This window comes from Rattus norvegicus, chromosome 7, assembly GCF_036323735.1.
Source record: "Rattus norvegicus strain BN/NHsdMcwi chromosome 7, GRCr8, whole genome shotgun sequence".
Classification (NCBI taxonomy): domain Eukaryota; kingdom Metazoa; phylum Chordata; class Mammalia; order Rodentia; family Muridae; genus Rattus; species Rattus norvegicus.
The window spans coordinates 99523789-99539268 of NC_086025.1; the positions used below are offsets into that span (position 1 = coordinate 99523789).

A 15480-nucleotide genomic window follows, 5' to 3' on the forward strand; every position below is an offset into this window, starting at 1 on the left:
GATAAGTGCTTGTCACTCATCTGTGAAAGGACAACAGTATGATCTGCCCTCACTGCCTAGCTGAGAAGTGTGAACCACTGTGTCATGCCTGCATTATATAATATGCCTCTGGTAAATTTAATGACAATTGTCCTTGGGATCTAGTGTTCTCTGAAACCATATCCAAAAGTAACACCTGTATATAAACGTGGTCATAGCTCTGCCTTGGGGTAACCTACACACTGCCTTCCTAATACAGCACTAGACTGCCACTGTCTTAGCTTTGTAGTTTTACGACAGTCATTCCACGTCTCTGACCCTGTACCCACTAATATACCGCGAGCACTGTACAGATGTTGTCCCAGGCTTTCCACTATGCGATCCTAGCTTTTGTCATCTAGTACGAAAAGCAAAGCCAGGGTCTGAAGATAAAAACTGCATCTCGGTTGAGCTGTGTGCAGCCATTAGCTTACACTTGAGTTAAAGGCAGTGTCGCATCTAGGCTTTCTTATGACAGCCTGTGGCAAGGCTTATGTGCAGATTCTATGTTGAGAAGTGATCTCAGAGACCCTTAGCAAGGGGATGTACTGTGAAATGGAAGGACAAAGCTAAGTGCCTCATTTTTAGTGATCACTAATGCCTGAAGAGATCTATCCTAGGCATTCTAGAGAGTCAGTCTCATAGCTCCCTACTTAAGACAAAGTCAAGAAAGCATTTTCTAACACCTGAATACCATGTTTGTGAGTGCTAATCTATTGCTCCAAACCCCTTACTCTCAGAAATCACATCAGAACTCAGAGACGGCAGGAAGCAGACCTGTGGGCTCCAATTCCATGAGATAAGTTTGCCCTGCAGAAGTGGTCCTTGTAAGTATAAAGTGGGGATGAAAGTATGTGAAAAAAACAGTAATCTTCATTCATAAGAAAAGGCCTAGGGCCAAGGATAGTGATGGATGGTTTCTCATAGTTATGGCTGTGTCTCATGGTTGCTCTCCTATCTGACCATACAGAAGCAGTGTCGTCGTCTTTAGTGGGCCATTGACAACCACAGGCAGCCATACTCCCTTACTCTCAAACAGAAGAGAAAGGTAGCTTTTAGACGTTAGAAAATCGAGCCCTTTCTACAGTTGTTCCTGTCTCCTTTCACCTTTGCAAGGCACTCAAGCACCCATCCATCTGCAGAGTCAGCTCTCAGACATGACACAAGTCATATGGCATGGAGAATTTATTGAGCTTCCATAACGAACTACAGGAAAAAGGGAAGTGCTGTCATCTGCATTCAGTCTCCAGACACACGTGTCTGTAGGCTGACAAGTTTCAGGAGGCTTATGGGTAAAGAGGTGGCTGTCCCTGCTCCCTTGGATATCCTGCTAAGGCTCTTATGGACAGAGGACTGAGGGCCAAAAAGCTCAGGCAGCTCAGAACTACTGGCACAGCATGTAGCATCTTATCTTCCACCAAGGGTCCTGATCCCCAAGGGACCAGAAGGCTTCTCCTGCAATCTGCTTCTTAGGGGTTCCATCTGAGGTGCAGCTTCCTCACTATTCTCCTCAGAACTGGAATCCACAGAAGAGGCCAAGGTTCCCCCGAGCATGCCATCCTCACAGGACACAGGCTCGCCTTGGCACTCAGGTTGGTCAGGTGACTTGAGGCTTTGATTAAAGAAGGCAGAGGCCATGCACTCAGCCGCCATCTGGTCACAGGCGCATAGTAGCTTCTCACACAGGCTCTGCCCCACACCTTAGCAAGAGCAGAGGAGCAGACGTGACACACCGGGTCGGGCACATAAAGCCACTTGTCCAAATCCCATTTATTCACCATCTCTGACCCCATCTTGCATAGTTCTTCTGGTGGCATGTAGTGAAGGGTCTAGTCTGTTCCTCCTGCTAGAAAGTAGCCCTTTGTGTTTCTTTTCTGAGGCTGGTTTCCAGAATCACTCCACCTCGTCACACATTCTGCCTCACTTCTTGTTTAAGCTCTTGAATACTCCAGAATACTGTGGACTGCCCATGCCATCTCAGAACCTGTTAGCCTCCTGTCAGTCTCACCTCCTCTCCTGACCTCCCAAGTCTCTGGTGTGAACAATTTGAGGCAAGGGTTAGACACATTTATTATTGTTACAGTTTGGATCTTAAATGGCCTCCAAAGACCGAGAGCCCCGGTTATGGGGTTTAGGATGATTCAATTCTGAAGGCTCTGACCTTGTTAGTGAATTAACACATTGATGGATTTGGAATTGCATGGCATTGGGTGATTAAAAACAAACAGTGAAGATTAGTGGAGAAAACAGGTCATAGTACGAGTGGTTGTTTGACTATTTCAGGTGTGACCCCATAGACTCGTGTTTGAATGTTCAGTTCATGGGAAGTGGCATGATTATGAGGTATGGCCTTTTTGGAGTAGGCGTGGCCTTGTTGGAGGAGTAGGTGTCATTATGGGGCAGGCTTAGAGCTCTCCTAAGCTCAAGCTCTGCCCAGTGTAGGAGACAGTTTCCTGCTGTCTATGAATCAAGATCGAGAACTCTCAGCTCCTCCAGCACCATATCTGCTTACAGGTTGCCATGTTTCCCACCATGATGATTATGGACTGACCCTCTGAAACTATAAGCCATTCTCAATTAAATGTTTTCCTTTATAAAAGTTGTCTTGGTCATAGTGTCTCTTCATAGCAATAAAACTAAGTCTCTATCTCTGTCTCAGTCTCTCTGCCTCTATGTCTCTGTCTCTTTCCCCCACCCTCGTGTGTGTGTGTGTGTGTGTGTGTGTGTGTGTGTGTGTGTGTGTGTGTGTGTGTGTTTATGCTCCATAAGAGTATCATCCCTGGCCTACCTGACCTCCATCCATCCATCTCCCCACCATCTTTCAACCTCCATGAAGAGAGCCACTTTGCCATGATGATCTGCCTCTATATAAGCTCTTAGGAATAGGACCATTATGACCATGGACTAAACACATAAGTCAAACTACATCTTGTTGTTAAAAGTTCATTATTCTCAGATGTTTGGTCCCAGTTATCTCCATAGTTCCAAATGAAGGTTTCTTGGGTAAGTGGACATCAGTGAGTGAGCAAGTGACCCATAGGCATTCCCATTAATTATGGCACAAGCAGTGTCATGGAGACTTATGGCATGTACAAATAGCAGAGGACAATAGGCCCATCCAGTTGCTTCCCTGATTAAAAATAAGGAGAAAACTTTGCAGAGCCCTTGTGAAACTCCACAGGAATCCTTCCCTTCTGAGCTACAGAGCAGCCCAGCAGAAACACATTCACTGCTGAGCAGTGTCCATGGGAGTCAGTGCTCAGGGATGATGTTTACAGAGGTGGTACACATGGTGGGGTGCATGACAGGGAGTAGGGCTGTGTGTTAGGCCCACCTTCAGCCAGAGCTTTCCACCCCTCTCCTTCATGACATTCTTTAGATGATCAAATATGGAACAGAGTCTGCTCATTAGGAGAAGGCAGAATACTTTACAACCCACTGGATAGCTTAAGAAGAGGTCTGAGGCGATGCTATTTTCTTGCCCAGATCTCACCTCTCCCACTTCCCTCTGCCTGTGTGATGGTGAGCAGCATTCGCTTCCTCTGTGAAGTAGACCAAGCAATAGGGTTGCTGCCTAGGACTGGTTTGAAGATTGACTGTGCCTTTCATGGACTTAGAGTCACACACAGCATGGACTCAGTAGACATAAGTTACTGAGACCATCAATTAGTTTTTAGCTGACTCTGGCTCTTCAACATGAGCCCCTCATCCATGGAAAGGGATGTGTCTTGAAGTAAAAAATATGAGACCATGCTACAGATGAAGGTATGCTAGGGTAAGTATCTGTAACCCAGGTCCAGCCAGGATACAGACACAGAAACAGGACTCTAGGCAGCCACCATACTTACATTTGGGTGTGTGGTGTTCACATACCACAGATGACCGAGAATGCCTTCCATGGAGACAGCCCAGCTGTCTCATCTGCTCCAAACAGCAGTGATGGGACAAACAGCACCTAAGACCAAGGAAGCCTTTTATTTGCTAGACTTCCCCACTGATCCAGGTCTTTTTTTCTCTACACTGCACAGGGTACTGAAATTTACCAAGGGTTCTTTTGTCAGAGTATGTAAGACTGGTTACTAAGTGCCCTAAAGGCTATTAAGGTCCTGTATAGCACCAGGGGGCAGCCTCCAACATAGCATCAACCATTTTGTGTATACCCAAATTTCTACATTTTTCTTTTCTTTTACCATGAGTTTTGATGGCAAATCCACCTGTCACCATACATTTCCAGCAGATGGGAATGAAGGGTTTTTTTTAAGAGGGGTGCCTCTTTAGTTTGCACAAATGTCCACAATAATGCAGTGACCCAACTGCATCCAACTTGCTATGTAATAGAACAGTTGGCTTCACATATATAGGTCACCTCCTTAACTCTCTACCTAAAAGAATATGGGAGCCATGAAGATCTGCATCCAACACAAGTCTCAGCATAAAGCAGGGCCCGAGTAAACTGAAGAGAATGAGTCACTGTCTTGTATTCAGATCCACCTTTCTGGCCTGATATACCAGGATCTTCAGTGTCTTCCTTGGCCAGATGATGTCTGTTGAACTCTTGTGAAGATGCCAGTCAATAGAGACCTATGATTATTCCTTAGAACGGCATTTTTAGCTAGCCACAGACCTTTAAAATCCACTGGATATACACATGGAGGGACCCATGGCTCCAACTGCATATATAGCAAAGGATGGCCTTGTCTGGCATCAATGAGAGGGGAAGCCCTTGGTCCTGTAAAAGCCTGATGCCCCAGTATAGGGGTATGATAGGGCAGTGGGGCAGGAGTGGGAGCACCCTCGTGGAGTCAGGGGAGGAGGGTGGAATGGGGAGGTTTGGGGAGGGGAAACTGGATAGGGGATAACATTTGAAATGTAAATAAGCAAAATAATAAAAAATTTTAAAAATATCCACTGGATAGCTGAAGAGGTTTCAGATCTAAGGCAATGCTGTTTTCCAGCCCACACCCCAACTTTCCAAATTTATTCTGTCTTTTACATAGGTTGTTTCCTCTGTGAAGTAAGAGTAATGGAACTGCCTCCTTGGATTTGGTCTGAGGATTAATTAATTAACTGCCTTTCAAGCAGTCTCCTCCTGGAGACCACTGCCCAACCAAGGGTGACCAGACTTGTAACTTGTTCTGAGCCATACAGCAGCCTTACCAATGTTGCCAGGAAGAATGATCCTACCTCACACGCACAGTACCTGAGGTCAATGTCTGACCCATTTTCCCCTACAGAGGAGCCATGCTATCTTACATGTGTATTTTCTAGGGTTACAGGGGTGGGGTGGAAAATGAATACTGGTTACAGCCTACAGTCAGTGTCATTAGGAATCATAAGTGACTTACATAATACATGGTAGTGAGATTATGTTCATGCAGAGCACGACATCAATATGACAAACTGCCATTCAGAGATTCCACCTAGAGCTTTTAGGTTTTAATTTCTTCCTGTAGATGTCAGAAAGCCATACCAACATTTTCCCAACCACTCAAATTTCATATTTTCATGTATTAGAAAGCACCCTCAGAATTGCCCCAAAATTTTCACATGAGATTTAATGGGCTGTAGAGGGTGCTGTTGGCTATGTCCCCATCTCACTGAAGAGTTCTGTGTACTCTGAAATCTTGACATTATTTAAGCTGTGCCTGTCATGAAGGACAGAGGGCATGCTATGGAACCTCATTATATAACCTCGTTATATATAATAATTGATACTGCTGTACCTTTTACTACTACAATTAAAATTTCAGTAGTGTCTTGTGAGAGCTTCTTTGGGGTCAGGGGTGGCCCTTGATTTCCTTCACTGAAAGCCTGAATGGCTATGCAGTAGAGAAAGAGCAAACAATCTTAGTGGTAAACACTATATGGGTATATGGGTGGATGATGGGTGGATGGATGGATGGATGGATGGATGGATGGATGGATGGATGGATGGATGATGGGTAGATGGCTAGATAAGTGGACACGTGAATGGGTGAGCAAACTATAATCAATCTTCCAGATCCTATCAATTATGCTCTTGGAATACCCTTTCTACTCAGGGTGACTTTCATGTAATTGCTTATTTCATCAATATACTTCTGTCTAATTGGCTATCTGTTTCACTGGGAAATATCTTGTGGACAAGAGGTTTGGGCTTGTTTTGCTTTTATTTTTCTGTTTTGTTTACTATAATTATGTTTGTATCTCTACTACCTTGCTTGATACCTGGCATGCAAAAGTGCCCCCAGAGATATGAGCAGAATTTATATGTATGTGAATAGGTATATATGTGAAGTCAAGGAAATTCCCTGAAAAGTGGTGGTTATAAAATTTAGCAAATACACTTAAAAGTTGTTAAGAAGGCAAACATTGCCTTCTTCTGAGTTAACCAAATGCATACCCCCATTCTCTATGTAGGCCATTGCACAAGAGGTCAGTCTAGATTCATTCAAAATGTGTTAGCAAGCCAGCCTTTCTAAGATGCAGGACAGTCTGTGGTTATAATGAAACATCAAGAGATCTGGCCCAGGCTAACATGTCCCTTTACTAGAGGAATACTAACCTTAGCTACTCATTAGGAAAGTTGGTGTGTTATGTTATCATGCCAACCTGAGTGAGAACAGATGTCCAGAGCTCATTCTTTGAGAGACTTGGTGTAAACCCCAGTGCAGATGAGGGTCCTTACAGATATTAGCAACCTCCTTGGCCATTTGTGCCCTACCCTTCCCCATCCATACCTATCAAGGGTGTCCCTTGGCACTCCTCTTCCTTCTCTTCCACAGTAGCAGCCATAAGATTCAAATTCCTCTGGGCAGTGGGATGTTAGACAGAAGAGCATCTCTCCAAGGTGCAGCATGGCCTTCATGCTGCCCCCATCACCCAGATGCAGGAAGGCCAATCTGCCACAGGCTGGTTAAAAACACAGACTCTCAGGAGAGACAGGGCTGAGTTCCAAAGAGGAATGATGTTCCACATTACCTGAGAACTACTTTGGGTGGACCCCTAATCACCACTTTTGTGTGCCTTGTTCTCTTTGTTTCAGAGAAAAGCTCTTCTTCAGCTTCTGATGTTCTACTGATTTCCGTGTTAAATCTCCATAAGGAAAGGGATTCCTTAGAACTAAAGATGCTCTGTGGACCATACCTTATTGTTGAGATGATCCTAGCAGCTGGCAAGGCCTTAGCTATCCTCTTAGGCTTTGTAGGTGCATCATATTAGCAAACATGGTGGCTTTACATTTCAAGGCCCTGGCTTTTCTCCCCATGTTTCTGTCTCTCTGTCTTCCTCATACCCTTTCTCATCTGCTTGCAACTTTCATATGTATGACCCATAGCCCTGCACTGAAAGACATTGGGGTTTTCCCAGATGGGGACGGGAGACTCTTCCCAGGTCCTTTGGAAAAGCATCCAAGGGAGAGAGACAGGATGATCATTAATACTCACATATTTCATCCTTGTAGTTAGCTACCCACATACAATTTGGTTTTGGCCAAGATTCTGAATTCTAGGTCAGTAGCAGCAGTGATGAGAGGGCAGAGCCAGGAGGCAAAAAAGCCTGGTTCTTGCCCCGTCTCAGCCTCAGCAGCTGGGTGGCAAAGGTAAATTTTGTATCCTTGAGCCTCAAAGAGCTTATCTAGTAAGGGGTGGGAATAATGCCTTCTACTTGCACCAACAGGACATGGTCATAATCTATAAGGTGACTTAAAAGGCTTTGTTAACAGATAGCTATAATATACCAAGTATCAGGAGGCCATACACTCCGAGATGCTGGCCCTCACCTACCTTTTCCAGTTGTTTCCCGAGAACTATTGTCAACAGACGATACTTCCAACCTCACTGACTTAATGCCAGCAGAACCATGGGTTGTACCTTTAGCTATGGCAATAATCTCTGCAGATCCTGAAAATATACAGCTTGATCATCGAGAGTTAAAGAATCACTCAGAGACACTTGCAGATGAACACATACATGGTCAAGGCCAAATGCAGACAGAGACTCTCGAAACATTGCCATAGAAGAAGCATGCACCTCACATTGTGTTTTCCGACATAGAGGAAGATTCTTAGACACTCACAAGTTCTATATGAGTACCTCCAAGTTTCTAAACTTAGCACTGCTGGGATCCTGGGATAAATCATCTGCATGTCAGCTCATGGCTGTGAACGGTGGGGGTTTTTCAGGCCTGAGATTGTATTATGTTTACAGAATTGTACACCTACCACAGGACACATCTAGAGGCTCAAAGCAAGTAAAGATGCAAAGAGAAGGAGAGAAAATATAATCTGCCACATGGCAAGCAGAGTCCCCATCCTTAAACCTTAAATCCTTGACTTTCTTGTTCAAATACTGCAGCTGTTTCTCATATTCAAGATTATGTCAAGGTCCTTCGTCCCACTTGCAGGCTCCCTGTTTGCATCCTTTGCCCAGTAAAGGTGCTTGGGGCAAGGTGTGGTTGTTTGAATGAGAATGGCTCTTATGTTTAAATACTTGGAATTGTTTGTGTAAGATTAGAAGGTATGGTATGCATGAGGAGGTATGTCACTGGGGGCAGGCTTTGAGGTATTTATGATTGGCACCATTTTGAATTAGCTCTGTTTCTTGCTTGCTGTTTGAAATGGGAGCTCTCCACATTTGCTGCTGCTCCAGTCACCTACCACCTGCTACCTCTATGCTGTCATCATGGACTCTAGCCCTCTGATATTGCAAGCCCCAAATCAACTCTTCTACAAGTTTTCTTTGTTAATGGTGTATCTCAGCAATAGGAAGGTTACTAAGACAAGAGGCTACTAGAAAATACTTTGAGTATTAAAAGTATCTGATTTTACATAGTGGAATGACAGTTGATTTTAAAGGAGAAATTAAATGTAATTTTACAAACACATCTTTACCTGAGACCTTCTCATTGCTTCCTGTTAATGTGTCTTTTAATTCCACATTTGTACTTTATGGAGGAATGTAGAGACATATTTTTTCAATCCCTTCTTCCATTTAGGGCTTGGTCCAAAGCTCTTTTGGAATGCATTTATTTCAGAAGTTTATATATACAAAGGCAGAGGGAGTTAAACGTCCTTACCGGGACTTGATGTGGTCCTAGAAGCTTGTATATCTTGAAGATCTTGGACAGATTCTACTCAGAAGAGAAGACAGACAGAATGAGTGTCAACTCTACCCTATGTGCCCTGGTCTCTGGAGGCATAGCTCTGGGCCCAGAATGACCTGAACTGCTCCCACTCTGAGATTTCTAGGACAGCTGATGTTATCAGAGTCACCAGGGGACTAAAAGGAACCCTGAGACATGCTTGTTGGCAAATGTCCCAGCACTTTGCAAGACGGGGAAATTGCAGAAAGGCTTTCAGACTGGGTGTTATGCAGAAATTGGAGGGGGGAATACTGAAAGAAAATGAAATCATGTATTTTAAAAAATCAGTAGGCAGTCCAGGAGATTGGAATTGCATGTTCTTGTTTACTCTAGGAGAGTAGTTGAGCCATGAGTCCTTCTTAACTCTTACAAAGCTCCTATTGTGTTTCAAAATATATTTTGTTCTTCTGCCTCACTTAATGGCAGCTCACAAGTAGGGGTCTCCTGCTCACTCCTCTCACTTTTCTTTGAGAGATGAGAAGACAAATATACAAGAGAGTTAAGACACTCCTCAAGAATTATGAAGTTAGGTAGTGGTGAGATGAAAAGTCATGATAGCTGAGGTCGAAATTCAGGAACTATGCTAAGTCCCAATTTCACTTCCCACTGTACCAAACAGAAGAGTGACAGCAGCTTAAAGAGTATAAGGGTGGGGAAGCACTGACTTCAACTTAACATACTTGTGGATGAAGACAAAGTGTTGAATAAAACTCAGGCTTGGGAGCTAACTCGTGTGAGCACAGTTGCCACATCAAATGGACATCTGGACCATCCTGTGTTGGGACAGACTGATCTTTTCAAAGCAAAACCTGCCAGCTCAGACCCAAGGCGTTCTGAACTAACACATCCTGGGTGAGTGATAACCCTCTCACATTTTCTTTTTCATAGGGTAATAACAGGATTCCTGGGAAAGTGGGGGAATCCAGGGTATCTATCTGGTAACTAATGCCTACACATTGAAGACCTTCAGTGATGGTACTTCCCATCAACAAGTATTCACTTACTTATTCATTCTGAGTAACTAGTGAATAATTATTGTCAGTTGCTTGCACTCATTATGGTAGTTTGAATATGCTTGCCGTAAAAAGCACTATTAGGAGGTGTTGGAATAGGTGTGTCACTCTGGGCATGGGCTTAAGACCCTCATCCTAGCTACCCAGAAGCCAGTTGTCTCCTGTTTGCTTTCGGAAAAGATGTTGAACATTCAGCTCCTCCTGCACCATGCCTGACTAGAAGCTGCTATGCTCCTGCCTTGGTGATAATGGAATAAACTTCTGAACCTGTAAGCCAGCCCCAATTAAATGTTGTCCTTATAAGAATTGCCCTGATCATGGTGTCTGTTCACAACAGTAAAACCCTAACTAAGATGCTCATTAATAAAGAAATGGTTGCTAATCACCACAAGCATGTATGGGTAAGTCAGGTTCACCAACTAAAATTTGGCCAAGATAGTTTTAGGTTTTATGGTCATGCTTGCATTGAATTCAGAGCTGAGGCTACCTCACCATGTATTTCTGGCTGAGTGACAGAGATTTTAAGATTCCTGAGCTTTAGTGTCCTATATAGTATAAAAATGGGCACCGTATTTCTCCTGGATCCCTGTCCAATAATAACCACTGAAAAAGAACACATGGATTTGGATAGCATCTCCACTGTGCCCTATGCCTCCCTCTTGGATGCTAGCTTCAGCTTACTTGTCCTGGAGAGTGTTGTTAGTGTGTCTGCTCTTCTCTCACCCGCCACTGTGGAAAGGAGACATCATTTCATTATGGATCAGTAAAACAGATCGTAAGGACAGAAAAATTCAGTCTCTCTGAGGGAGAGCTCTGTAGAGTGACTGTGCCAAGAGCTACTCAAATATTTAGTATGCTTACTAAATTTGGATTTCAGATGAGCAACACATGACTTTTGGGCATAAGTGTATCCCAAGCAAGACTTGGAGGGCACATTAAAATATATGTGTTGTCCATCTGGACAAACCTGAAGCTGTGCCTCTGGGCCAGCCTGCAGCATTGTATCTCTGGTCCTCCGGATGTGAAGACAGGGGGCAGGAGAAAGCTGAGGGAGAGGAAAAGGGGTCCTTGCTCAGAAAGGACCAGGGCCTCTTAAAATTACTTGGCTCCATAACAAAGCAGGCAGGGAACATTTAGGGGAACTGATGTCATAAGCCAGTGGAGTGGCACAAATGGACATGGTGGTTAGGTCACATGTTGCTTCATGCTTACCTTCTCCTGACTGGGCTATCTGACTGGTGTCTGTGGGCTTTTCAGGAACCCCTGGGAAAACAGAGCCCCCAACCACAATGACACCACAATTCCTTGTAAAAACAAAACCTCAAGGGCTCCAATCTGAGCAGGCTGGGGACTAAGGGGCCAAGAGAGGAAGGATCTAAGAAGAATGTCACCGTGGAAGCATTATCCATTCTAGCTGAGGGTTCCCTGGCTCTCATTTTCCTCTGGGAGCATGGGCTACCCAGCACTCCAGACTTAGGAAGAATCCCAGCCACTGCTGGATTCTGGTGGAGGAAAATGCTATCTGAGACAGGAAGTGAAGGCAGTGAGGGGCCTATGGATCCTGAAGGTGTTCCAATATGAAAAGACTTTTGCTAAGAAGATAGAGCAAAAATGATAGAAACACTAAGAGTACTGAATGTGGAAGGTACACAGAGATACACATATGTACACACATCTTTTATACACTACACCTTCATGCATTCACCCAACGCATACATACACACTCACTCCTATGCAGGCACCATTGATAGCCAGGCACACACACACACACACACACACACACACACACACACACACACACACACACACACATTCTCTTCATACCTATGCACGGTCCCCACTTATATCCACCCTGCTACACACCAACCCTCACACTGTGGCTTGCTCCTCAAGAAAATTGCACAATTTGAGAAAGGAGACCTTGGCCCAAGGAAAGGATACATGAGATGCCAAAGTGACAGTGGCCCCATCCATGGGTGCCTAAAGGTATTGGGAATGAGAGTGAAGGGAACTCTGATGGACAAGTAAACCTGTTCTTATTGTTTTCATAAGACCCATATTTTAGAGTAAGAATTATGAATTATATAAGTCCCACGAAAACTCACAGAACAAACAACCTCTCCTTCTGAAAGAGTCACTTGAGTTAGGCTATGTTTTCTGCTCAGGCTCTGGGGAGGTGAGGAGGAAATTGGGAGAGAAGAAGCAGGATCCACTTCAGGAAGACCTAATAGCGAGGAAGTCAGGGAGTGGGAGCCATCTTCATTTGAACCTGAGATGCTGCCCCAGTCCTGATATGTTCCAGTCCTCTGACCACACAGAGAGAGAGGGTGGACTCTGTACCCTCACCAGATTAATTCACATTCACCACTAGCAAGGGTAGAGTTGCACTAGCACCCTTTGATACTGGATATTTGTATTAGTCTCTTAACAAAGGGAGGCAGAGTCAATGTCTTTGGTGGCTACAGCCTCTGTGAGCCCGGTCTCCACAAGAGATGCCTGTAGCAGCTGCTACCAACACAAGTCCTCTACAGTCCAGAAAGAACCAGCTATGCTGAGAACTTTACCTCTAGGCGGCGGTGTCACAGCCTTCCCACTAGTTGTCTCTGTAAGAAAACACATGGGGATATAGATAAAGCAGTGGGCTTGGAAGTGGAAGGGCTGTACTTGTTATCTGAAGACACTCACTGCAGCTCCTGCCCACTCCTCAGCCCTCCTGCAGGGTTTAGGCCCATCTGTCCCACCTGGAGTCTGAACCAGGCAGAAGGAAGCATCCAGGAAATTCAGGGAAGAGTTGATGCCAGACTGAGCCAGGCATTCCACGGCAGCCTTGTCACAGGTACACAGAAGGCGCTCACAGGGATCCTCGGACTCTGCATACAGCAAGGGCAGAGCAAGGTAGAAAGATCAAACTTGGAATCCCAATAGGCAATGGTTTTTCCAACACAGGGCTCCTGATCTGAGCTGTCCAAACTTGCTCCCCCTGAAACTTTCTAATGACAGTGTCACCTCTTTCGTTTAGTGGACCCAACTTGGAGGTCCTCCACACACTATATGTCTCACATGTCCAAAGCACCAGTCTGCTGTCCTGGTTCACTTGTATCCACTTTGGGAACTGGCCACATCCCTACAAACTATCTACCACCATCTTCCAACCACTCATGTCAGTGGCCCCTAGACTAGACTTCCCAGTTCTGTCATCTACTGTCGTGAAGAACCTAGAATATGTCAAGGGCTAGAACAAGATGATAGGGGCGTCTCAGTGGTACAAAGAACGTATCTAGCATATGAAAGGCCCTGGGTGCCATCCTTAGGGATATTAAAAAAAAAAAAAACAAAAACAAAAAAACCCCAACAACAACAACAAAACCAAAAACACTTGAAGTATGTCTATTAATTCAGAACCTCTTTCTGACCTTCCAGAGTCATCCAGGGAGTTCATGGCCATGGCCTCCATTTCTCCTTGGATGTCATCTTTCCCCACACTTCTTGCCACTCTCCTCTGTTTCCTATTCCACACTGGGCGCCTCAGTCCTGTACATGTTCTGCTTGCTCGCTTTTTACCCACACAGCCATTTAGAGTAAGAATCGCTTACTACCTCTTTAAATCTTTGCTCAAAGAAGCCTTTACTCCCCTTCCTGTTTAAACAGAGTGCCACTCATCCCACCCTGCATCATCTCCCTGACCTACATAACTCCAGTCACTAACATATTTGCAGTGTCTGACTACCATGCTTTGAATGTGAAATGACCTGCAGAAACTCATGCGCATTATTACCTGGTTTCCACTGATGTCATTGTTTTGGTAGAGCATGGTACAATTAGAACGTCTAGCCTTGTTAGAGGAAATGGATCATTGAAGGTCTGTTGAGGACCTCAACCCTCCAGGTGTGCTATGAATGTTTCCATCTTAAGATTAGAACAACCATGATAATCCACACAAGACCTTCACAAGATTAGACCTATCAAATTTCCTCCAGAGAGAGGAGGGAGGGTTCATGAATTGGGGGCTTACAAGGAGATACAGGAGAGCACTCAGGAGATTCTCTAGGAGATCAGCAGTTGCAGGAGACCCTGTTTCTGTCTGCCGTGATACAGAACCAGTTAAAAATTGCTGGATGAAAGACAGATCTTCAATGGAGTCCTTAGAACTTGCCAATGTTCCTGTAGATCCCAATTAAACTCACTGGTTCACTAACTAGGCTTGGGTGGAATTATTCTTGGGTCTATTGTTGGTGCCCTGTCAGAGGTATACAGATGTTTATTCATCTCCCCATTAAAAAATTAGTATAGTAAGATACTAGTCTGGCTCTGCTTCTAGCCTGAGTGTTCTGCTTTCAGACTGATGCCATATATATATAACCAACTGCTTTGTTCTCCTGATGCCACAGCATCCACTTCCACTGCTATGCTTTCCCCACTACTGTGGACTTTGTACTCTGACCCTGAAGCCAACTTCAAGCTTTCTAAGTTGTTCCTATCAGATACCCTGTCAATGGGTGACAAAGGTAACTATGCACTGACCATGCAGAGAGACGTGCAGAAGGTCAGGAGGCCCCTCACATGGTTGCAGACATCAAAGTATCTGTTTGCTGCACGCATGAATGGATGTCCTTTTCTCCTTCCACTGGCTTCTCTGCCCTCCTCCTTCCAGTCCCTCCCTCTATCTACTGTTAGTGCCCCAGGCTCCACAAGGCTGTGGACCTGGACTTGGGAGTCACTGGGGCCTGCTTCAACGTCTGCCTCTGCAACTGAGCACCTCTGACTTTAGCCAGGTTGTTGAGTCTCTCAGAACTTTCCTTCTCTTGCCTGAAAAATTAGAACAGTGGTTTCCATGTAACAGGTTGTTGGGAGGGACGATCAGAGTTGCTGTGCATGGAGACCAAAGTCTCTATCAGGCACACGGGAGACTAGCTAAATCTAAAACCTTGACCTGCAGGACTCTCAGCACTCCATGCCTTGGCCTATATGACTTCATCCAGAGCTGCCTAGACATGTGAAATAATATTCCTAGAGTCTCATGGTAAGCAAGGTGCTCACACAGGAACACAAGCTTTGCACCCACTTCTTACAAAAAGCAACCACCGCCAGCCTGACCCCCTCACCTCTATTTCTACCTCCACACAAGACCATAAGTTCTACTATACACCAGCCACTGCATCACTTCTGAAGCAGGCTTAATGTAATTTCCATAACATGTCTTTGAAAGGATGCTTTTCTCCTTTCTGTTCCGTAGTTAAGGGAAGTTAAGGAATTATTCCACTGTTGCATGGTGCATAGATCGCAAACAATTTGCCACTTACTACAGTTGCCACAAGTATAAATAAATTAT

General features: G+C 44.7%; 1 protein-coding gene across 1 annotated transcript in view; it reads right to left on the bottom strand.

Moving 5' to 3' along the window:
- Positions 1–1186: 1186 nt before the first annotated feature.
- The window catches only part of Oc90 (otoconin 90), a 33412-nt gene continuing 19118 nt past the window's right edge, over positions 1187–15480 (bottom strand). Inside the window, exons 7-15 of the mRNA NM_001134765.2 lie at positions 12893–13021; positions 12716–12754; positions 11364–11414; positions 10833–10880; positions 9073–9126; positions 7782–7898; positions 6738–6909; positions 3867–3973; positions 1187–1718 (exon numbers count right to left, since the gene is read on the bottom strand). Coding sequence (NP_001128237.2) covers positions 1426–1718; positions 3867–3973; positions 6738–6909; positions 7782–7898; positions 9073–9126; positions 10833–10880; positions 11364–11414; positions 12716–12754; positions 12893–13021 — 1010 coding nt within the window. The 3' untranslated portion in view covers positions 1187–1425. The remainder of the gene's footprint in view (positions 1719–3866; positions 3974–6737; positions 6910–7781; positions 7899–9072; positions 9127–10832; positions 10881–11363; positions 11415–12715; positions 12755–12892; positions 13022–15480) is intronic.